Source organism: Pogoniulus pusillus, chromosome 35 (assembly GCF_015220805.1).
Source record: "Pogoniulus pusillus isolate bPogPus1 chromosome 35, bPogPus1.pri, whole genome shotgun sequence".
In the NCBI taxonomy this organism is placed as follows: domain Eukaryota; kingdom Metazoa; phylum Chordata; class Aves; order Piciformes; family Lybiidae; genus Pogoniulus; species Pogoniulus pusillus.
Genome location: NC_087298.1, coordinates 14,194,209 through 14,214,896, shown reverse-complemented (window position 1 = coordinate 14,214,896; position 20,688 = coordinate 14,194,209). Strand labels below are relative to the sequence as shown.

Genomic DNA, 20,688 nt, shown 5'->3' with positions numbered 1-20,688 from the left:
TTGAAGTTACCTGCAGAGACCATTCAGGGCAGGCAGTGTCTGAAGTGTGATCCTTACTGGCCTGGAATGAACCAGTCTGAACCGTCAACACCCTCAGCTGAAAGGAGCTGCCAGGAAGCTGCTCAGGGCTGATGAAGCCCACAGCTGAACTGGTGCCCTCCAGCAGTTTCTCAAGCACATGAACGCTTCCAAACCTCAAAGCTTTGTGAAAAGAACAAAGTTGAGGCGCACAGTCATGAGGAAATTGGGTTTTGACTGCCCAGATGTTTACTCCAGTACCTCTGTGACATGTCCAGGAGCACTGACCAAGGCACTGCAGTTCCCAGGGAGAGCTGTGCTGAAGGAAGGGCACAGGAACAGATTCTGGCTCTGTCATAGCTGCCGCTTCCCAGCAGCAAAAGCAGAGGAGTGCTTGTCACTAGACAGGCTGGGCCCTCCTGGCCAAATAGATTTGCTCCCACGTGGTGAGGTGGCAGGAACAGAAGAACCTCCAGAGGTTGAGGACCAGCCCCTGGTCAAAAGGGTTCTCCAGCCCCGAGTGCCTCAGGTAGGAGATGCGATGGTGGGACAGGAACTCCCAGCTGGTAGTGTTACAGGAGATCAGGTAGAGGTGTGAGACCAGCAGCAGCAGGACCACAGTGCTTAATGTGACTATCAGCAAGAAGGAGATGAGGAGCACAGCATTGTGCTTCAGCCAGTCCCAGGACTGCTCGAAGTTGAGGCCTGACCTTTGAATCCAAAGAGCAACACAGCTGTGGTCAGAGAGCTGCTGCAGAGCCCAAGCAAATCCAACAGCACCTCTGTGTCTGACTAAACAGCTCCTAGCCAGGTTCTACAAAGAGTTAAGGTACTCTAAGCTCTCAAGAGACACCACCAGCAGTGATTTATAATCTAGGAAGATTAAAAGTTGCTGGTTCCTGACCATCCTCTTCAGTTAACCCCCTCCAGAGCAGGCTGCAGCTAAGGCCCCACAGGAGTTCCCAGGACTTGGACTGACACAGAGGTCAGACTGAAGTAACCGAAGCAAAGCAGTCAGCAGTTGTACTGCTGATGCTGTTAACTAGAGCTGCAACCAAAGAGGACCAATGAAAGGCAAACTATCAGATCCAAGTACTGATCAGCTGTGCTGCTCCTTGGGGACTCCAAGATGCTGATCTCTAAGATGCAGAGAGGTGAAGCCAGTCTAGCCACTGCTGGACTACATCACCCCTTCAGCAGGGCTTCAGGAGCAGCAGAGCTTCTGGCAATCTCAGAGGTCAAAGTGCCACTCCATGCCTTACCAGGCAACCTGCCCCCCCCAGAGCAGCACCAGGAGCTGCACGCTCAGGTAGACGATGAAGAGGGGATGATTCCTCTCTCCCACGCAGTTCTCAAGCCAAGGGCAGTGATGGTCGTAGCGCCGCACGCAGTGTTGGCACAGGTGGCAGTGCCGTGCTCGCATCGGCTGCTGCAAAACACAGACAAAAGGCCCCCTAGCCATGGGCCACGGCTGCTCAGCTCCCTGTTTGGCAGAGAGAGCAACAGGCATCATCCTCCTCTGCAGCAGTGCTGCCCCAAACATGCCCTATTTTGAGATAACAGCACAACAGGGAGGAGGCACAGAGGGGGACTGGAATTCCCTGGGTCCGGATCCAGAGGAGGCTCCAGCTCAGCTCCCACACTGCTACAACCCCTACCTGTGCCAGCTGCCTGCTGGGAGTCCAGCAGGGAGCTGGGGCACATCAGCCAATGCAGGAAAGCAGGAGCAGAGTGCTGAGGTGGAAAGCCAGGACCGCAGCTACTGAAGAGCAGCGATGGGGCCTGGGGACTGCAGGAAGTGAAGTTTCTCTACTCTGCCAACTCAAGACCCTTGCCCAGGAAAAGCAGCTTGAGCGCCAGGAGATGCCAACCATGGCAGAGAAGAGCACTGCTTCCCTGAAGCCTCTATGTGTTTTGCCAGCATTTCCTGCTGGCTTCTCCTGGTAGATGTTCTTCAGGAATTCATGGAAGCTGGGACAGCACCAGACTTTATTAAACTGCTAAGGGTCGGCCTAAGATAGGCACTGCTGGCTTCAGGCCAACTCTTCTAAGAGCTAATTTAGTTGCTCTAATTTCTCCTTCTTCCTCTCTTTCACAACTCAGGCTGATGTTTTATCAGTTTTAAGCCTCCAAGCAAACCCACAGCTATCAGTACTTCCTGTATGTCACATCTGACTGCTTCTCTATCAGGATACCCTTTCTGCCAGTGCTGCAGGAGAAGAGAATCCTATTTTCCCGTGGCAAAAGTTCTTTGTTTCTGTGAGCCAAGAGGGACTTGGTTCAGCCTTGTAAAACTAGCACATGTGCCAGTGTCCAGTTTGAGCTACAGTTTGCTTGGCTCACTCTTCCATCCAGGGCTGCATGTGCATTTAGGTGCCAGCTGTATTTACTTCTGGGAGTTCTGCAGCAGAAGGCGACCTGTGACATTAACCAGGTGTGCCATGCCTCCAAACCGCTGGGCAGTGATGGCAGAGCAGAGAAACACCATCGACAGCAACTAAACAAAGATGTTGTCAGCAAATGCAAGCTTGCAAATGTCTTAGCCCATCCTCTTCCAGCCCCAAGAGTGCGCACCTTCAGCAGGCAGTAGCCGCAGCGCCGTGTCGGGATGTCCTGAATGCCACTTGGAACCTGGGGCAGTGTCATGCTCTGGGCTTCATGCTCGCCTGCCTGCAAAACAGGAGAGGGGGTGACCAGGAGGCCTGGGGTCTGCTGACCCGGCAGGGCTGAGCTCTATCCTTAACAGGCAGCGAAGGTTCTCTGTCAGCTTAAACAGAACTCCTCAGCATTCCTGCTGGGGCTGCAGACAGCTGAGGTGCAGCAGGAGCCAGCAGAATGTTTGTACAGAGGCAGAAATCTTTGTGGACAAGATGCCACAGCAACCCCAGTGCCAGACCTTGGACCAACAGCCAAGGTCAGACTCCACAGATGTCCTCTTATGACCAGCAGTGCCACTGATTCATAGCAACCCACCCATAACACAGCCCCCCTGCGGCAGTGATGATGCCTGAAACGGCAGAAATGAGCCTGGAGCAACTGTGACTGAAGCTGAAACTCTGCACCTCCAGTTGCTTGCCTCTGCTTGGCTGTGTGCTCGTCCTGAGCGGGCAGCAACTCCACCAACAGTTGGGCAAAACAGAGCTGCAGGCAGCACTTTCTTCCCATCCTGACGTTCATTTTCGGGTCTGTGCCCTTGTACCCCTTAGCGGTGGTTGGCCCAACCAGGTCATGGACACAGCTCATAGGGTACTGCAGCGTCAGCAGCTGGAGTGTGCAACTGCAGCCGGCCCGGCCTGGCCTCCCGCTCTGGCTGCTTCCCTCATGTCAGCGCAACAGAAAACTGTTTCAGAGTCCTCCTATCTCGCAGCGGGGAAAATGAAAGCCTCCCCCCATCCCCGGTGATACCTCCGCTCCCTCAGGCTTAACGAAACCCGGATCCATGAGAGACACGCTGAAGTACAGCAGCACCGAGCACAAAACCAGCAGGACGAAGGCCAGCGGCTGCAGCAGCTCCCCGCGCTCCTCCTGCTTCTGCAGGTCTGAAAGGGACCCAAAAAGACAGCAGCGGCTCTGGGGAAGCGCTCGGCACTCCTTAACACAGCGGCCCGGCACCCACGGGTAGGGGGCCGAGGAGAAAGAGGCCAGAGGGTCGCGGTGAGAACGGGAGAAGCTGGCAAGGGAAGAAGGTCCTGGGCTCCCACCGCCGCCCCGCGCCCCAGCCCGACCCGCAGGCGCCCCGTCCCCGGCCAGGCGGCCCCGCCTCACCGGTGCGGTGCAGGAGGAGCCCCAGCGTCAGAGCCCCACTCAGCGCCGTGTGCGCAGCCCGTACCCAGCCCCCGCCCGGGCCCATGGCGGCGGCGGCGGCCCGGAAGCGCGGGCGGCGGGGCGGGGTTGGCTCACGCAGGCCCGGTGCTCATGCCTCGGTGTCGGCTGCCCCGAAGCCAGCGGCGCCCGTTCGTTCCCAGGCTGTTTATTTCAGCTGCCGCTTTCCACCCCCTAAGCAGAAATGCAGAGGCTGTGCCTGGCTGAGTGCCTTTGTGAATAAAAATCACTGGTTTTGCAAATTCATCCTCCAGGACCTGAAAAGTAGCAGATTCTGGGTGTGGTTTGGGCACAAGTTGGGAGGTCTGGATGGTTCTAAGTCCCTGCGAGCCAGAGGCCAGCTGCTGGTTCCCAGTAAGCACCTGGCTGCACAGGATGCTTCAAGGGTTTATCTGAAGCAGCTGGGTTGAAGTGTTAATGAAAGTTATACTCTAAATTTCCAACAACCAGTTTAGGTCTTTTGTTTTCTTTTTGGCTTTGTTTCTTGTTTGCTGGGTAAACACAGAGGCTGCAGAACCCCCAGACACTTCCTGGCCTGAGCCGGCGCTTACCAAGCCTTACAGTGCCGTGAGCGTGGGGGCCTGCTGCGCTGCCTGCTTTAAAGACGCCATACACACAGACGCCGCCCGGACTGGCAGCGGGAGGGGCCCGGAGCGGCGCAGGGACGTGAGCAGAGCTGCACCACAGCCCCGCTCCGCCGGCGCCGGGAACGGCAGCGGCGCCCAAGCGGGCAGGGGAGGGGCGAGGCCTGAGGGGGCAGCTCAGAGCGGTCAGCCGCGGCTCAGCCAATCAGGGACCTGCGCTGCTGTGAGGACGCCTCCTGGAGCGCGCTGCCCCGCCTCCTCTTCGCCCCGCCTCCTCTTCGCCCCGCCCTCCTGGCGCCTATTTAAGGGCGGGCAGCAACACCCTCACGCACACCCGCTGGGCCTCAGCGTGGTGGTAGGGGGTAGGCAGTGCTGGTGCTCTGACAGCCAGGGAACGTGGGTGAGCCCCCTGGGGAGGGCCCAGCCTGTGTTGTGCACTCTTCTGGGTCTCAACGTCCTTCTGCTGCCTGAAGCAGCACATCCAGCAACCCTGGACAGGAGGCGGTTTGAGACCCAGCTCGGATGAGGGGAGTGCTGGTGCCTCTTCGTGCCTGGTGGGGTCCTGGGCCCTGCCCCATTGGCTGCTTCCCACTGAGGTCTGGCAGCGGTGGCCTCAGGGACTTGTGCAGCGGTGCTGGCTGCAGGTGCAATGAGGGGCAGTGCCTGGGACGTGGGATCCAGCCATGGGGAGAGGTCACAGCTTAGGACATGGAGTGCAAGCTGCAGATCTATTACCAAGTTCAGTCAGATACCATTCTGACGTTTTGTCCCCTCTCCCGTGGTTTCAGAGCAGTCTGCCCTTCCTCTGTGCCTCTTCTCTGCGGGCAATCAGGATTGTCTCTGGTGGCACAAGAGAAGCCACTCGACTGCACCACCAACACGTGGAGGTCCTTCGTTTGTAATGAAGCGCAGCACGCGGCCCAGCAGCCTACCCAGAGAGACCACATCTGCAGACCAAGGGAGGAAGAGGCTGTTAAGCACTGGGTTTAATGCACAGCAGGTATCCAATGGATGCAACAGAAAAGTTAACTCATTGGGAACCGTAAGGAAGCAGCAATTGTGCATCGTTGGGTTTTTGCTTGTTTCACCATGTACAAACACTTGAACCAGGCCTCTTGCCCTCGGGGTGAATGGGCAGACTGAAAACAGAGGCTTGCTCTCTCAAGCAAAACAAGGGAATTCCTACACAGGCAGCTTAGAAACGTTTTAAGGAAGAAAAGCATCACAGAGACCAGGTGACCGATGCCAGGAACCAAAGGCAGAAGAGCCTCAGTCAGCAGGGGATCTCCTCAGTCCTTCTCCAAGAGTTGCCTTCTCATCCAGCCCCACACTGCTTTTCACCGGTTCCTGGCTGCCACTACCCTCTCCGCTGCACACCAACGGCTGTCATGGAGACCAGATGTTTCCTTTTCATTCTTCTTTCCAGCACAAGCTCCCCTCCAACACCTGAGCTGTGGCAGACTCCTTCCCACGCAGCAAGGCCTGAACACTGCCCCCGCAGCTGCTCTCCCACTGCTGATTGCCTTCTTCAAGTGAGGAGAGGGGAGAGGCTCACAGCTCCAAGACTTTTCTTCCCACTCATCTTTTGCAGAGAGCAGAATGACTGCAGCAAAAGCTCAGCCATGGTGACGGACTGGATGAGAGTCAGTGCTGAACAGAATTCCAGGCAGGAGGTAGGTGCAGGGTGACAGAAGCAGAGAGGACAGAGAAATCATCTGCATGGTTACTAATTGTCACAAAGAGCAGCGCTGGACTTCCTTGGCTTGCTTTGGATGAAGGCTGCTGCTAGGTGTTAAGCATCAGGCCAGTAAGTGCCAATCATAAGCAGTTCCACAGCTCTTGTGAACTGGAAGCACTTGTGTAGAGCTTGGTGAGGGCTGTGGGGGTGGAAGGTTACATCGTGGCACTAAGTTCGGTGCAGATTAGGGTACCATGCTCCAGCTTGCGGCAAATGAGACCAGTAACAGCTGAACTCTTGGGGACACTGGTTTGGAAAAAAACCAAACCCTCTGAGTCTTGAGGCAGATGGGAACAAGATGTCAGATGTCCACAACCCTTGGTCTGTCTGTGCCAAAATCTTAGGGTAAAGCCTGATTGTTTGGCTCTGGTTATGGAGTGGGGCTGATCCTAGCTGAGCTCCTCTTGTCTCCCCAACCTGGCAGCTGCTTTCTGTGGGCATTCTGATAGCTCTCACATCTGTAATGTGTCCCTTTGCTCCCGGTTTGCCAACACAGTGTCCACAGTGCTCTTTTTCACCTGATTTGAGATTTTTAGTGCAGCAGCTGCCACTGTATGGGCATCAGGAAAGAAGCCAAAGGGGTAGCACCATCACCTGAAGCAGCCTTCAAGGGACAGCAGCACTCAATGGAGCATTAAAGGAGCAGAGCCTGGCTCATCTGGGCTGGCTGGCAGCAACTGCAGCCTGTCTTAGCTTAGCAAATGTGGTACAGAAAACAGACCTGGACATGAGCTTCCCTGTCTCAGAGCTTACAGGGACACAAATTATTGGGGAACAGTAATAAGAGAGCAAAATACATTTCAGTCAAAGGACTGCAAAAAAAGTGTAATTCATCAAGTTTTGCAAACTGTATGAAAACAATTCAAAAGTGACACAAAAATATATATAAGTTTGGAAAATACTCAAAGAAAAAGGTACAGATCTGACAACAGGGACACAAAGGACCAATGGTTAAAAGGGAAGAGACATCAATGACACCGTCGTGGCAGAAAGCAACCAGGGCAGCTGTCGGTGCTTAAAGTGTCAGTTTGTAGATAGGCTGAGCAAGGAGGACAGCAGCTCTGAGCTGCAGGACAGCCTGAGGGCAGCTCTGCAGCAGCACTTCCTTGGGGTACTAAGGAGCACCTTGTGCTGCTGCCAGACATCGGAGCTTCCCCGAGTCCCTTCCCGGGCAGCCTTTGGGAATTGCAGGACTGTGGCAAGCAGAGGGCTCCGAGGATGGACTGCATTGTGAGCTGAGTGCCTGGCTTAGAGGCGGAGCTTGGCCTCTGCCTTCCGGAGCCTTTCCAGGTCTCAAGTCTGACAGGTGGAGATACCTCAGTGAGCACTGAGGCTCTGCTCAGCCGCAGCTGACTAGAGCAGCGCTGCTGCTGGAAGCCAGGGCAGGGTGCAGGGCTGCTGTTTCATGGGATCACTGCCTGGCCTCTCAGGAGAGGACTTCAGCACTTCCACTTGCAGCATCTGTAAAGTGAGGTTGCTGTGCCACTGAGCTGGGCTTGCACTGATGCAGACTGAAAAGAGCAGACTGGCTCCAGTCCCTTACTGGGAGCTGCAGGAAAGGTACAGGCTGCTCTGGACTGGGGCCCAGTGGAGCTTGTTCTGCAGAGGGGAAGTAGAGTCTCTGGCAGCTGCAATCCTTCCCTTAGCACAGAGCAGAACTACAGGGTGGTGAAAGGCTGCAGTGAGGAGGGGTAGCCCTTTGTGACCCTTGCTCCTTTAGAGGCTGTTCTGTGATGACAGGGATGTGTAACTGGTTTTGCTGGTCACACCTGACCTGCTGAGGCTGGGTGGGCTCTCAGAGCCTTCTGTGCCATCAAAGCAGACAAAACAGACCTTTGGCTTCTACCAGGAATGTTTTCTGAAGGACCCACAAAGCAAAGCTTCCACTTGTCTCCCATAAAAGTCCCTAGAGAGTGAACTGAGTGGAAAAGCTTTTTACTCCTCCCTGTCCAGCTGTCACTTGTGGCTGCTTCGTGTCCTCCAGCCTCTCTAACCATTGAGTCACTTGTCACTGCCTGCACCCCATCGAGCAGCCACTTCCCCTCAGGACTGGTGTTCCTGCAGACTGGACAGGACAGGACATCCTCATGCAGGGCAGCAGAAAGGGAGGGTGTCTAAAAAGTGAGCAATAAAAAGGTCACACTAGGGAGCACACAGCCAGGGCTTCAAGCTCATGATCATCTGGAGCTCTCTGTGTGGGCTAAAAGAGGCTGAAAGATCCATCTTGTAGCTGGCTTTGTTTATACAGAACTCATACACACAGAACTCCAACCTGAAACTCCAGAACAAAAACTCCATTGCTGGCAGGAAAGCATTTCTGTTGTGCAAAACATCCCTCCCTCCTCCCCTGGTCACCTTCAGCTACTGGGGGTCTCACACACACACAAAGGTTCCTTCCAACAGGCAGTTGGAACAGTCAGAAAGAGTCCTCCCTATGTACAGTGGGTCAGAGAGAAGCTGGGAACAGTGCTGGCAGGAGGCACGAGGTGCTTGCCTCTATCTGGAAGTGTCCATGTTCTCCTCCTTAAAGTTACTGCAGTGCTCTATAACTTTCCTATGGATAAAACAAGGACAAGGAGAGAGGCTTTAGTTTGCAGCTGCTGCACCACAGCTGTGGGACAGCAACACAAGGCCTGCCCACAGCCAGATCCCTGCCAGGGTGTCGCTGCAGCCTCCAAGATGTGCATCCACTGCTAGCTGTGCATGCACCCCACCACAGCTGCCCCTCTGGGGTGTTCATCCTGCAGGCAGTGGCTCACAGCCTGCCAAGGATTAGCCACTGCAGCTGGCATTTAGCCCCTGAGAGCTCTGTGGTGAGGGAGCCCACAGGAGTCTGGGCAATGGTGATGCTGGAGGCTACTGGGGCAAGGTGCTGTTAGCAGTAAGACTCCCTTCTCCAGCAGGCCACTTCCACACCCAGTCCATCAGCCTTGGGTGATCTGCGTGCTGCCCACCCAGGAACACCTTTCTAGGCTCATCTCCTCACCCTCATTTCCCTGCTTTGCCCCTCTGTTCTCTTCTCACCCCTGGTGCACACCAGCACAGGCCCCTCTTTGGCAGCCCTGAGCTGCATGTATATGGTGGTGCAGTGGGCTCCTACCAGGCCATTTCCTTGGTCTCTTGCCGTGCAGAGACCATCTTGATCACGTCCTTCAGAAGGGGAATGCCACCCTCCTTGATCAGCAGTGGGCAGTACTTGTCAGCTGCAAAGAGTTAAACAGGTCCTGGTGACCCTTCCAGGAGTGCTATAAAGGGCAGGGGTGGGGCAACAAGCTCAGGTCCTCCTCAGCTGCAGTGCAGTGGATGTGATGGCAAAGAGGGAACTTACAGTAGACAGAGACCAGGTTGTAGAGTGCCCAGGTGGCCCAGTGCTGGCTGACTGGGGAGATCCCTTGGGGAAGAAGCCGAAGGATTGGTTCAAATGACCTGTATGAAACAGTGCAGGTGTTACAAACGCAGGAGCTGCTTTTCAGCACTGTTGCCACTCAGAGCAGTCATGGATACCGGAGCAAGGAGCCCCTTGGCATGTCAGAGGTCCTGGCATCCAAAGCCTGTCTGTGTCACAGGGCAGTGCAGGAAGGGCTCAGGAGGATTCCACCTGCTTCACTCAAAGGATTTCTGGGAACTATCTAAGCATCCCCTAAAGAGGGTGCCAGCTCCAGCCAGCCACCTGCCTTTTAACAGCAAACAGCCCTGGGGAGATGCACACAGGGAAGCTGCAAAACCCTCACTGAGGAACGTCCCTGAGGATGTCCCTCACTCTAAACAACGCTTCCGCACTCCACCATGCCTCTTTCTTCTCTCTGCTGGTGCTTGCTTCCTGTGACACTCCTGGCTCCCAGGTGAGAGGGCCAAACTCTTCTCTTCCTCACCTGTAATTGATGTTTCTCCTGGAGTTGATGTCCCAGCTCTGGATGGCTGCCCACATCCTCTTTACAACCTCCTCTCGCTGTGGCTCACAAATACTCCAAGCCTCTGGCCCATCAAACATGATATGGGAGAGCACACCACAGGCATTGTAGGACACCTCAATCCCATCTGCTTTGCTCTCCAGCAGGTTGCTGCCAAGAGAGAGGAGAACATTCAGAGGTTTCAGGGTGCCCAGGCAAGTCAGGTGCAGGTCTGCAGAGCAGGGCCCTCACCTGAAGACACCGATGAACTGAGCTGTCATCAGCTGCGGGCGCAGCTCCTTCACCTCTGCCACGTTGCCCAGCAGGCCCAACATGTTGCGGTGCAGCTCCTGCTTCTCTGGGAACTCCTGAGCAAGCAAAGAGCAGCACTGAAGCAAAGCAGGACTCTGGAGAAAGGCTGAGTGCTGCCCGTGAGAGCAAGGCTACTCAGCAGATGCCAAACAGCACTGCTGGTGTTAAAAGGACATGGGAAAGGATAGAACTGAGGCCACTCCTCACTGCTGCCTGCCCATGAGGATGTGTGCAGGCTGGGGAGAGAGAAACTGTGCCAAGTTTGTCTGTTCTCCTGGCTGGGAGTAAAAAAACTTGTGAGCTTTTACTTGTTTGTGCAGCACAGGCAGAGCTGCCTCAAGGACCCTGCCCTGGCAGCTGCCTCTGCATGCTGAGGTCACCATACTCACTTTCAAGCACTCCAAGAAGAGTTTCATGCCACTGTAGTTGAGGAACATCTCACAGTTGTCAGGGGTCTCATCAGTGATGTTCCAGAGGGCACTCCAGGAGAACTCCATCACCTGGTCACACTACAGAGCCAAAGAGAAGGAGACTGAAGCAGAGCTTTGGTAATGTGGAAGCCCACTGAAAACATGCCACTTGTGTCTGTTCTCTGCTGTCACTCTCCACAGCTCAGGAAGCCTGGTTACTCACTTTCAGCTTGCCAGCAAATGGAGGGTTATTTTTGCCTCCCTGTGGCACTCCCCTGGCCTCACCCTGGGACATCCTGCAGCATCAGCTGAGGAGTCTGTCTGTCAGAGGAGCTGAGCTGGCTCTCTGCACTGATCCCCATACCCCAGGCAGGGTGCTGGGAAGCACTCACCGTTTTATCAGCCAGCTTCTTCTGGATCAGCTTCAGCATTGTCTGTGGGCAGAGGAAGGAGCAGAGTGGGAAGCAGCTCAAGAGCCTGAGCTGCTGCAGAGCTGCAGGGCTGGCTACAGCCAGACTGTGGCCTTGTGCAATTTTGACCCATTGCAGAGCCCTCCCTGAGCCATTCTCTGACCTGGTAGGACTGGGTTATGTGCAATGTTGAGAGCACTCAGAGCTGAGCTATGTCACAGTCCCTGAGCTGTCCAAGTTGCAGTCAAGTCAGTTTTGATCTGTGTGACAGTTCTGCAATGTGGCATAACTGCCCCATAGCAGTGGGCTCTGAGAAGCTGAGGGGTGTAGGTTGGCATGGGCTGGGAAGCTGGTGCAGACTTTGAGGCCAGAGAAGGAACCGGTCACAAGGTGGCAACAGGTCTGGAAATGAACCGGTGTGGTGGAGAGGCAAAGCCTGAGGTTACACAACTGCCCTGCTCCCATGGGCAGCCTGTCTCTGGCTTCTGTGCTGCTAAGGCTGCAGGTGTCACATGGAGGGGTGGGTCACAGGGAGGGTTGGTACTGCTGGGCTCTGCTTCCCTCCTGTCACAATGTGAGGTTGCATCTCTGGCTGAGTGCCCCTGGTGGGCTGCTGCAAGGGAACTGTGCTAGCCTGGGTTAAGGACAAGCAGGCAGCTTGGGACCATACCAACCATGACAAACCCCATCTTGCCCACAGCTTCCTTGTGGTCATTGTCCACCTGGCAGACCAGGGCATTGCAAAGGTGCACGGCGATGCGCTGGATGGACTCATCCTGCCGGCTCTGGTTGAGGATGCTGAGCAGCAGCTCGTTGACGCGGCGGTACTGGAACTCCAGCTCCTCGGGGATGCTGAAGTTGCACAGCGTCAGGCAGCAGTTCCGCTGCACCTGGGTGGGGAGAAAGGGCCACGAGGCTGTGGCAACCTGCTGCCTGGCACTGAAACCAGCTCCTGCTAGCCTCCAGCCCTGCGCCCCAGCCGTGCCCTGAGCTCACACGGGGCCACAGGCGCCACATTAGCCGCTCGCTGCCTGGAGGCGCTGTGGAGCAGCTGCCACTCTGCAGTCCAGCAGCACCACGTCACCTCCAGCGCTCTGCACTGTGCTGCTTCCTTCTGCTAACTCAGCACTCCTAGGCAGTGCTGGACATCAGTGTGCCACACCCCCACTCTGACCACTACCACCCTGCTACCATCACCTCCCTGGCCTCGTGCTGGAGTCTGTCGCATGGACAAGGGGCAGCCTCTCTGCTATCTGTCTTGGCTCACATCCCCGAGGCTTGGGAGACTCAGATGCTAACCAGGCTAAAGGTGTGACAGAGGGTAGGAGCCCTGCAGGAGCTGCGGGACATAGGCTGCTCTCACCGTGACCTCCTGGTAGGCCTCCATGCCGTTGAGCACCACCTGAATGACCTGGCGCCGCAGCCGCACGCTCTGCTCCGTGCGGTACTCGGAGTTGGTCAGGTAGAAGAGCGCTGCGCTGCCCGTCACCTGGATGTTCTTGTCATCCTTGTGGCACTTCAGGGCTGTGATCACCAGCTGCAGGCAAGCAACAGGAAGCCTCAGCACCACTGAACCACTACTGAGCCGTGTAGCGACTGCAGCAGGCATGAAAGTATGGCTGGGCCCAGGCACAGCAGGAAGCTGCCGATAGTATCGGGGTACTCAGAGCCACTGCTCCAGTACAGATACAGTGTCCCAGGGCCAAGAAGAGACTGGGACTGCAGCATTTCCCTGGCCAGGGGACTGTAAGGGCTGGCATGGGGCTCACCTGGAGGGCCCGCAGCAGCTGGCTGCAGCGCTCAATGCGGGCAATGTCAAAGAGCAGGTTGATGGCTCGGGAGGTGATTTCTGGCCGGTGCTCAGTGTAGGCTTCGATGGCATTCAGGACCTGCTCCTCATTCTTGTCTCCACTGACCTGGCATGGGGGCACAAAAAGAGTCAGGCAAGAAGAGGTGGAGCAGGGAAGCCTCCATGAGACAGGAAGACTAAAGGTCAAAGGCTACAACCTCCCTGTGCCCTGCTAACAGGACTAAATCAAAGAGATGGAGTCACCCCACAGCCCAGAGATGGCACCTTTGGGGCAGAAAGATGTTTACAATGCAACTTTTCTTTCACTCCTTAGATCCTAACAATCACAGACACCCTGGTCCCTCAGGCAGTGTCATTTCCCCAGGCCCCTCCCTAAGAGCCACCTTCTTCAACCCTTCTGAAAGCCCCCTGGGTACCAGCCTTGCCTGCTGGCAGTGTTCCTGCACCCTCAAGCAGCTACTGAAAAGTCAGCACTCAGCTGTCACACCTGAGCCATTTAGAACCCCACTGGCAGTCAACAGTTCTCACCCTTTCAGCCTTTCCCAGGTGTTCCTGCCAGTGCCCCCTGCCCCCTTACCTTGTAGGCTGGGATGTGAGTCAGGCGGCACAGAGAGGTCTCGAAGAGCCCCAGGAACTGCAGAGGTCGCTTCAGGCCCCGGAAGGGAGCGATGCTGCTCTTGGCTGGCTCAATGCTGAGGGACAAGAGACCACTGGTGCTGGCACTGTGTCTCCAGGTGTCTCCTGCCACAGACAGCCTTCAGCTCTCTACCCTCTGTGCTGCTCCAGCAGCACTCCCCACCTACAGCAGCAGCTTCTCTAAAGGTTACCTGCACTGAGCAGGAGGAGCAGTAAGAGCTCAGGCAGGCAGGAAGGCCTGCAGATTCACCAGTGGGGGTGAGTGGTCCCCCTCAGATGAGGGCTGTGGGCTCCACTGACCCAAAGTGTTTGCAGGTTGGACTGCCTGTGATAGACGCTGCTGTGACCAGAGGGGCACCACCTTCAGTGCCACTCTCTTAGAGCCCAAGAGGCACTGCCCCAGCCCCGCTGGAGAGGAGCCAGCACTGTCCCCATGGTCTGCTCTGGCTCAGGAAGTGCTTGGGGAACAGGAAAACAGAGCTCTTGGCTGACTAGGTAAGCAGAGCTCCAGGCAGGCCCCTACTGAGACGCCTCAGGACTTGCAGAACCCAGCTGACACCTGAAGATGTGCCCTCAGACTCTGAGCTCCTAAACCACTCAGCCCTCCTAGGAGCATTCATCTGCTGAGCCAGTGCAGAGAAGCTGTGTCTGGAAGAGCCTGGATTTCAGTGAGGGTAGGAAAATGTTTTGTGTAGAGCATACATAAGGGGTCTGGAGGCTTTGCAGAAGAAACAGGAACCCTGCAAGTGATGCCTGGGAAAATGTGTGTGGAAAAACCAACTGAAACGCTTCTGCAGGCATGGATGGGAGACAAGATCCTTCTGCACCTCTTGGAAGTGCCTGCCTGTGTCTCATATGGGAATCACAGTGAGTTCCCAGCCCAGCAGAGCTGTCTCCTGCTTGTTACCATTGATTAGATGTGCAGGGTTTGGGAACAGAACAGGGAGCTGCTCCTGACTGCCCTGTGCCTAAGCCACCCAAGCAGAGCTCAGCACTGCTGCTCTCTCACCTTGTCTGGCCCATCTTCTCCTCCATGCTGGGGATGGTGCAGTTCTCCAGCATGGTGTGCCCTGAGATGTCCAACGAACTGAGGTTGGCCAAGTGCTCCACGAACAGGGTCAGCACCCGCCGGGTCAGCTTGAACTTGTAGTAGCTGGAGAGGTGGTCTCGGGAGATGTCCAGGTGCCTGCAAAAGCCAGAAAGCAGCTTGGAGCTTGCAAAGCACCAGCTGGGGCTCCTGCCCCTCACCAGAGGAAGCTGATAGGCCAGCTGGGAGCCTTATTTCTTTTTCCTTCACAAGGTACAGCAGCACAATGGTGAGGGACATGGCATCAAGACCTGGCCCTGTGTCTAACCTCAGCAAGCAGCCAGCTAGTAGAGGTCTGCTCAGAACGGGGCAGCAGGATTCACTGCTGTAGCTCAGAACTGCCTTTTCCAAGCCTGGTCCCACCTGGTGGTCAAGGTGCACTGGAGGATCTCTGCATCATCTGCTGCCTTTTCCCAACAGTTGTTACAGTTTGTGTCTGTTTCCCACTCTTCTCTTCCCCCCCCCGCCCCGGCTGTTACCCTGCCCTGATCTCATGCAAGTGTTCAGATGTTTTCCCTCTGGAAGAACCTGATACCAAGGCAGTGGTGGGAAAAAAATGAGCAGCCACCACAAGCTGAAGGGGGTCCCTCACAGGGCAGAGGCTGCTCTTGCCTGCCAGGCTGTAGCTATGACCCTTGAGAGAGGCTTTTATGAACTGCCCCAGACAGGAGCTGGCATCCCTCTCAAAGGTGTCTTCTGCTTGTCATGGGCCAAGCTTGACTGTGTATCACTGGGAGCTCAGGCTCCTGGACTTGGAAAATGCTATCCAGGTGCTGCAGGCCCCAGACTATGCTGACCATGGGCACCTTTGGTGTTTGCTGGCAGCAGAGGGGACACTTGAGCCACTGCAAAGCATTTTTCCAGGAAGGCCCTTCCTCTGGCTTGGAAAGCCTTGGATCCCTTTCCTGGTACCTCTGTGCAGCCTGACCTCTGCTGTCTTGCAGGAAGTCATTTCCCTGTCAGCAGCCCTGAGGCCAGGGGCTCTGCACTGCTCCTTCCCATACCCGCTCACTGCACTCCCACCCAGCAGTCAGGCTGAGCTCACAGCTCTGGACACTGCTGCCTGGGGCTCAGTGTGGCTGTCACTGCTGGGCATGCACACATCTGCAGAGCTGCTCTGGACACCTCTCAGGTGCTCAGCTGCATTGTGCTGAGCTGCCAGGTGGAGGTGGTTGGGTTTGGCTTGTTTGGATGTCAGGGGGTGGAGCATTTCCAAGAGGGATGTCAGATACTGAGCTGTTGGTGGCATGGTTCACAACCTGAAACCAGCCACGAGTGGCTTCCTGGCAGCAGGCAAGTAAAGCACTCCCAGAAGACCCTTCCCCATCAGTGGGAAAAGGATGGGCAGGGAATAAGCCAGCAGCTGACCTGAGCTTGTGAAGCTGTGCGATCACTTGGATGTGCTCCTCTGAGAGGTCCATGTTGTAAAGCACTAAGGAGACCAAAGTGTCCTTCCACTGGGTCAGGAAGCCCACGTCACCCAGCTGGATGCCAGAGAGGTCGAGGGCTGCCAGCGAGGCCAGCGGCCGCAGCAGGCTCTCCACGTTGACGCCCTCCATCAGGCGGCCCAGGTTCAGGAAGCGCAGGCGGCTGAAGCCCTCGAAGGTAAAGTCCTTGACCAAGACCTGGCGGGTGGGGTTCACCAGGCAGTCATCCTCACAGCCTCCAGGGTTCTCCTCCTCGTAGAAGATATTGCAGCAGCCGAAGAGGCTAAGGGAGATTAGTGTGTGGCTGAAGCTCACCAAGGTCTGCAGACTCTTGGCTGTCAGCTTCTCACAGTTAGTCAGGTAGAGCTCAACCAGATCCTGGAAGATTGGAAATCAAAAATCAGAGATGCTCCACAGGTGCAGTGCCCACCCTGTCCGCTCCCACACCTCCCAGAGGGACAGCCTGAGAACAATCACCCCCTAACTTGGCCAGTGTCCCCACCCCATTCCCTACAGTGGCCTGGCAGTTGAGCAGGGAGGAGCTGAGGTTCTCCCAAAGAAACTGTGGCCAGTGAAGGATGGAGCCTTAGGCATCTCTGGGTGCCTGGAATTCCAGCTGGGGCCCAGGCAGCTGTGCTGGAGCCTGCCAGTGCAACACCACCTGCTTCCTGATGGCCTCCAGGTCCTGGTCCTGCACGATCTGCTCCCGCAGGTGAATCCGAGCTAGCCTGGTGCTCCGGGGGTCAGAGAAGAGGGTGAAGAAGCTTTCATGGGGTTCAAAGATGCTGTCTGTCTTCACCAGCTCCACGTACCTGGGGAGGCATTCAGGTTAGCACAGCAGCACACAGCAGCTCAGCTCCAGCACCCTCACTGGAGAGCAAGTGCCTAAGAGACTTCCTTGATAACCCAGAGCAGCCTTTGGGTGACAGGAGCTGGCCTGTCACCACGGCCTGTGCACAGCCTCCAGCCCCATGGCACGCCCGGGCTTTGTGCAGGGCCATGGGCTTTGCCCAGCTGTTTAAAGCTGCCAACTAACATCTGCATTTTTCAGAGAGCTGGCTGAGCAAAGCCCTCTGCCAGGCTGTGGGTGGGAGCTCAGCCAGGAGGCTGTGATGGCCAAACCGTACAGATCCCTGGAAACAGAGGGCTTTGGAAAGCTACAGGAGCAGCAGCCTGCAAATTCAACATCCGCTAGCACTTTGCACTCCCAGCTCTGCTCTGTAATGCCAGTGGTGGGAAATGGGAAAGGCTCCTTAGACTGCAGGAACTGCTTCACTCTGGGGGTAACTGTGTGAGAATGGTGCTTCCCACAGAAGCTGGGCTGACAGCAAGAGTAACCTCTGGGAACTCTCGCTCCTGAACTCCGTGCAAATCCTTATTTCCAGCAGGAGCATCATCAGAAGGAAACTGCCCAACTCACTCTTCCCATTGCTCTTCCACTTGCCCATCTCTCTCTGCAGAGAGCTGCGCACCCCTCCCCAAGCCCCTGGCTCCTGCCCCAGGCCAGCTGCAGCTGCTGCCCAGCCCCAGCCATACTCGTTGACCAGCTTGTCACAGATTTCGCTGGGCAGGAAGATGTCAGGGTGCAGCCGCAGGGTCTGGTTGTCCAGCAGGTAGCAGAGGGTCCCCTCCAGGTTGCGCAGGCAGTAATCTGTGCACAGCCTCATCAGCGACTCAGGGCTGTCGGACGCCATCGTGAGGGGACTTGTGGGCAGGAGAGGAGCAGAAGGAAGCTTTGGACTCAGTAGATCCTTTCCTCAGGTGAAGTTGCAGGCTGAATTTCACAAGGACATGAGGACACCTAGGAGCAGAGAGGACAATCTGCACTGAGCAGGGCACAGGGGCAGGTGGCCTGCAAGGCTGCTGCAGCAGCAGGGTGCTGCTAGTTGTGTTTGCAGCTCACCACTTGCTGGCCACAAAAGAGCCTGCAGCAGTTTGGCCTCTCAGGCAGCACACCCTTAACTCCTTGGTATTCCCAGGGCACACTGCAGAGATGAGCTGACATGAAAAATGTTCAGAAATGAGGCTAGAGAGCAAAAAGTGCTTCTTCAGTGCAGGGCTTATGTGGCTGACAAAGGTCCTCTGGAAGGGAAGAGGAGAAACCACACTGCTTGGGGAGAGGATAAACCACCAGAACACAGCCAGGACTATCCTTATAAGGGCCCACTGGGATCTGGTGGCCTCATGTCTTGTGCCTGCAACTCTGTTTGCCACCATTCCAAGTGAAGCTTCCTGTTCAACAGACTGTTTCATGCATGTCCTTGACCCAGGCTGTGAAGTGGATCAGGAGGCAGAGGGGAGCACAGAGCCCTCTGAAATGCAGGTGGCACAGGCAGCAATAAGGGGAAATCCAGAATCCAGTCTTCTGGAGCTGTGTCAGGATGGAACGGGCAAAGCACAGAGCACTGTCTCACCAGCCAGGAGGTCCTGGGTAGGGAATGCAGGTGGGAGGAAGCTTGATCTGGAGATGAATCTGCTTCACCTCCAGAACGAGTCTCTCTCGCAGACTTTGCCTGCAGCTGGCCTGGGACAATATTTCCAGACAGGCAAGACCAGCAGGAAGATCTGAAGCAGCTGGGAAACGTGTTCTGCTATCCCTGCCAGTTCCCCTGTGCCTGCGGCCAGGCTTCTTCCACTGCTGACTCCAATGGCCAGAGAACTCACAAACAAATTCCCACTGCCAGCCTACTGTCACATGCAGCTGGAAAGGGCCAGTGACTGGGACCTGTCCAAGCAGCTTACAGCACTAAAGGGCAGGGGCTGCCTTCCTGTAGCCCTCACAACCTTCTGCACCCCTCTGCTGAGGCCAGCCCCATGCGACTGCTGGACCCCAGCCCTGGAGCATGAAGCTGCCCTTCAGTTTCTGAGCTCTCCACGTTCCTCCAGCACCTCCTCCAAGCTGAAGAGAGGACAGTGCCTCAGCCTCCCCAGGCAGGTAACAGCAGAGCAGAGCCTCAGCCCCATGCTTTACTGGGATGTCTGAGCAGTGCCCAGTCTGTACAGCATGGGACACAAAGTCTCTCCCTGCAGTGCTTCTTCCAGTTTATTGCTCTAGTGGATTTGCCTTGAGGGACTCAAGTGCCTTTGCCCTGGAAACAGCACCAGGCACACCAACCTGCACACAAACCCAGCCAACCCCCTCAGCAGCCTCCTCATGGAGTAGCTGCACCTCTGCACCACCCAAGCACTCAAAGGAACCCACAGGAGGGACAGCTCTTCTCCCCCCTCAGCAACCTCCCAGATCCTGCCAGCCTCTCTGGCAAACACTGCTCCAGGGCATGCCTGCATCAGTGCCTCAGGCTGGGGACTGCTCCTGGTACCTCTGGAGCTGCCCCTGCCAAGATCCCCTGCCTGGGACTCCAGAGCCACCTCCTCTCCCAGACAAGCCTTACTCAGGGTGGCTCCAGGCCAGTGGCTCGACGTTACACTGTTGCTACAAAAATGACTGGCGGAGCTGCCCAGCAGCAGGGACTTGTCTAAGCAGAGGGCAAACAATGCAACTGACAGAACCTGCTCACAGCCCCTCTGTAAGCACAGAGTTTGGCACAAGGTACCTTCGTGAAGGAAAACTGCACTGTCATTTTTGCTGGCCTCTTGCAGATCACTCTGCCTTTTTTAATTAATGGCTCACCACAGCTTGTGCAGGGAGAAAGCATCCCTGCCTCACAGCTGGGAAACCGAGGCATGAGTGGGCTGAACTGCTCCCTGGCCCAGCAGGGCTGTGGTCTCCAAATCTGGCGTGCTGAAACTGACAGTGTAAATGAGATTGCTGCCTGGGGACCGTGCTGCTCTTTGTACCCGCCTGCAGGCAAAAGCTCCCTCAGATCGCTGACTCAGGTTACGCGTTTCCTTTCCAAAAGGTCCCTTGCCCGAGAGGACATCCCCGCAGCCCCCCAGGTTTGGTGCTGCCAGCTCCCTAGGCACCGGAGATCTGCCACTGCCAGCCCGCAGGGGTACCTGACAGCCTGCGAGCTCCGTCCCCAGCTCGCAGGCAGCTCTGGTCACAACCCCAGGCCCTCCCTCGCTTCCCCGCCATGGGACGCCGGCCCCGCTCCGTGAGGCGACTTTGCCTTCCCGAGGCGCCCAGAGGTCACCTCGCCCGGCAGCGCCGAGGCTCCCTCAGGACATTCTGCCGCGGCCCAGGGCCCTGCCTGACGGGACCAGTCTGCTGCCGGTAGTCCCGGTGAGGTCATGAGGGCTCTACCGAGGGGCACGGAGCGGCGCTGCAGGGGGCGGCTGTTCCCCGTGGGCCGGCGCTGCCTCCCCGGCCGTCTGCGGGCAGGCCCGGTGCCCCCGGGCAGGGCAAGCCCGAGGGTCGGACTGAGAAGGGGGGCGCCAGCACTCACCTGGAGCCAGGCCGTCGCCCGGCGCGGCGCAATGAGGGCGGCGGGAGACCCGGAGGATCCCGGCGCCACTCCGCGGGGCGGGCAGGGGGTCCGCGTCCTCCTGGGGCCCGCTCCCCCCCCGCGGCCTCCGCTGTCAACAAACCCTGCCGTCACTTCCGCCGGCGGGCCGCCTGCGCCGGAAGCGCCGCCGCCTTGCCC

At 56.7% G+C, this 20,688-nt stretch overlaps 2 protein-coding genes across 5 annotated transcripts; both read right to left on the bottom strand.

The window, feature by feature from the left end:
• Positions 1–233: 233 nt before the first annotated feature.
• ZDHHC12 (zinc finger DHHC-type palmitoyltransferase 12) lies at positions 234–4,143 on the bottom strand. Of its 2 annotated transcripts, none has more exons than XM_064171268.1 (5): positions 3,784–4,143; positions 3,424–3,557; positions 2,593–2,688; positions 1,281–1,444; positions 234–728 (listed from the first exon to the last, which is right to left on the bottom strand). In XM_064171268.1, exons 1-5 carry the CDS (start codon positions 3,866–3,868, stop codon positions 419–421), a joined length of 789 nt encoding a protein of 262 aa, XP_064027338.1. In that variant the 5' UTR covers positions 3,869–4,143; the 3' UTR covers positions 234–418. The 2 variants fall into 2 exon arrangements, with proteins under 2 accessions (XP_064027338.1, XP_064027337.1); XM_064171267.1 differs by having other exon boundaries at positions 1,281–1,447; positions 3,784–4,137.
• A 1,240-nt stretch (positions 4,144–5,383) lies between these two features.
• On the bottom strand, positions 5,384–20,683 carry ZER1 (zyg-11 related cell cycle regulator). Of its 3 annotated transcripts, none has more exons than XM_064171299.1 (17): positions 20,491–20,683; positions 17,681–17,945; positions 16,806–16,956; positions 16,086–16,522; positions 14,640–14,816; positions 13,572–13,686; positions 12,954–13,100; positions 12,548–12,721; positions 11,859–12,074; positions 11,167–11,208; positions 10,754–10,873; positions 10,305–10,420; positions 10,035–10,223; positions 9,491–9,588; positions 9,263–9,365; positions 8,657–8,716; positions 5,384–8,276 (listed from the first exon to the last, which is right to left on the bottom strand). In XM_064171299.1, the coding sequence occupies exons 2-16, from the start codon at positions 17,836–17,838 to the stop codon at positions 8,659–8,661; spliced, it is 2,301 nt and encodes a 766-aa protein (XP_064027369.1). In that variant the 5' UTR covers positions 17,839–17,945; positions 20,491–20,683; the 3' UTR covers positions 5,384–8,276; positions 8,657–8,658. The 3 variants fall into 3 exon arrangements, with proteins under 3 accessions (XP_064027369.1, XP_064027370.1, XP_064027368.1); XM_064171300.1 differs by having other exon boundaries at positions 5,384–8,716; positions 16,086–16,342; positions 16,460–16,522; positions 20,491–20,681; XM_064171298.1 differs by having other exon boundaries at positions 5,384–8,716; positions 20,491–20,681.
• Between the last annotated feature and the right edge of the window lie 5 nt (positions 20,684–20,688).

What these genes read in the sequence shown, in the direction of transcription:
- ZER1 (XM_064171299.1), bottom strand. Translation starts at nt 17,838, where the DNA reads ATGGCGTCCGACAGCCCTGAGTCGCTGATGAGGCTGTGCACAGATTAC. An exon ending in GCAAGATGGGGTTTGTCATG is followed by an intron (nt 11,209 to 11,858) that starts GTTGGTATGGTC and finishes CTCTGCCCACAG; the next exon opens with ACAATGCTGAAGCTGATCCA. An exon ending in AGAAGCTGGCTGATAAAACG is followed by an intron (nt 10,874 to 11,166) that starts GTGAGTGCTTCC and finishes TTGGCTCTGTAG; the next exon opens with TGTGACCAGGTGATGGAGTT.
- ZDHHC12 (XM_064171267.1), bottom strand. Translation starts at nt 3,868, where the DNA reads ATGGGCCCGGGCGGGGGCTGGGTACGGGCTGCGCACACGGCGCTGAGT. An exon ending in GCTCCTCCTGCACCGCACCG is followed by an intron (nt 3,558 to 3,783) that starts GTGAGGCGGGGC and finishes GGTCCCTTTCAG; the next exon opens with ACCTGCAGAAGCAGGAGGAG. An exon ending in GCGGCTACTGCCTGCTGAAG is followed by an intron (nt 1,448 to 2,592) that starts GTGCGCACTCTT and finishes TGTGTTTTGCAG; the next exon opens with CAGCCGATGCGAGCACGGCA.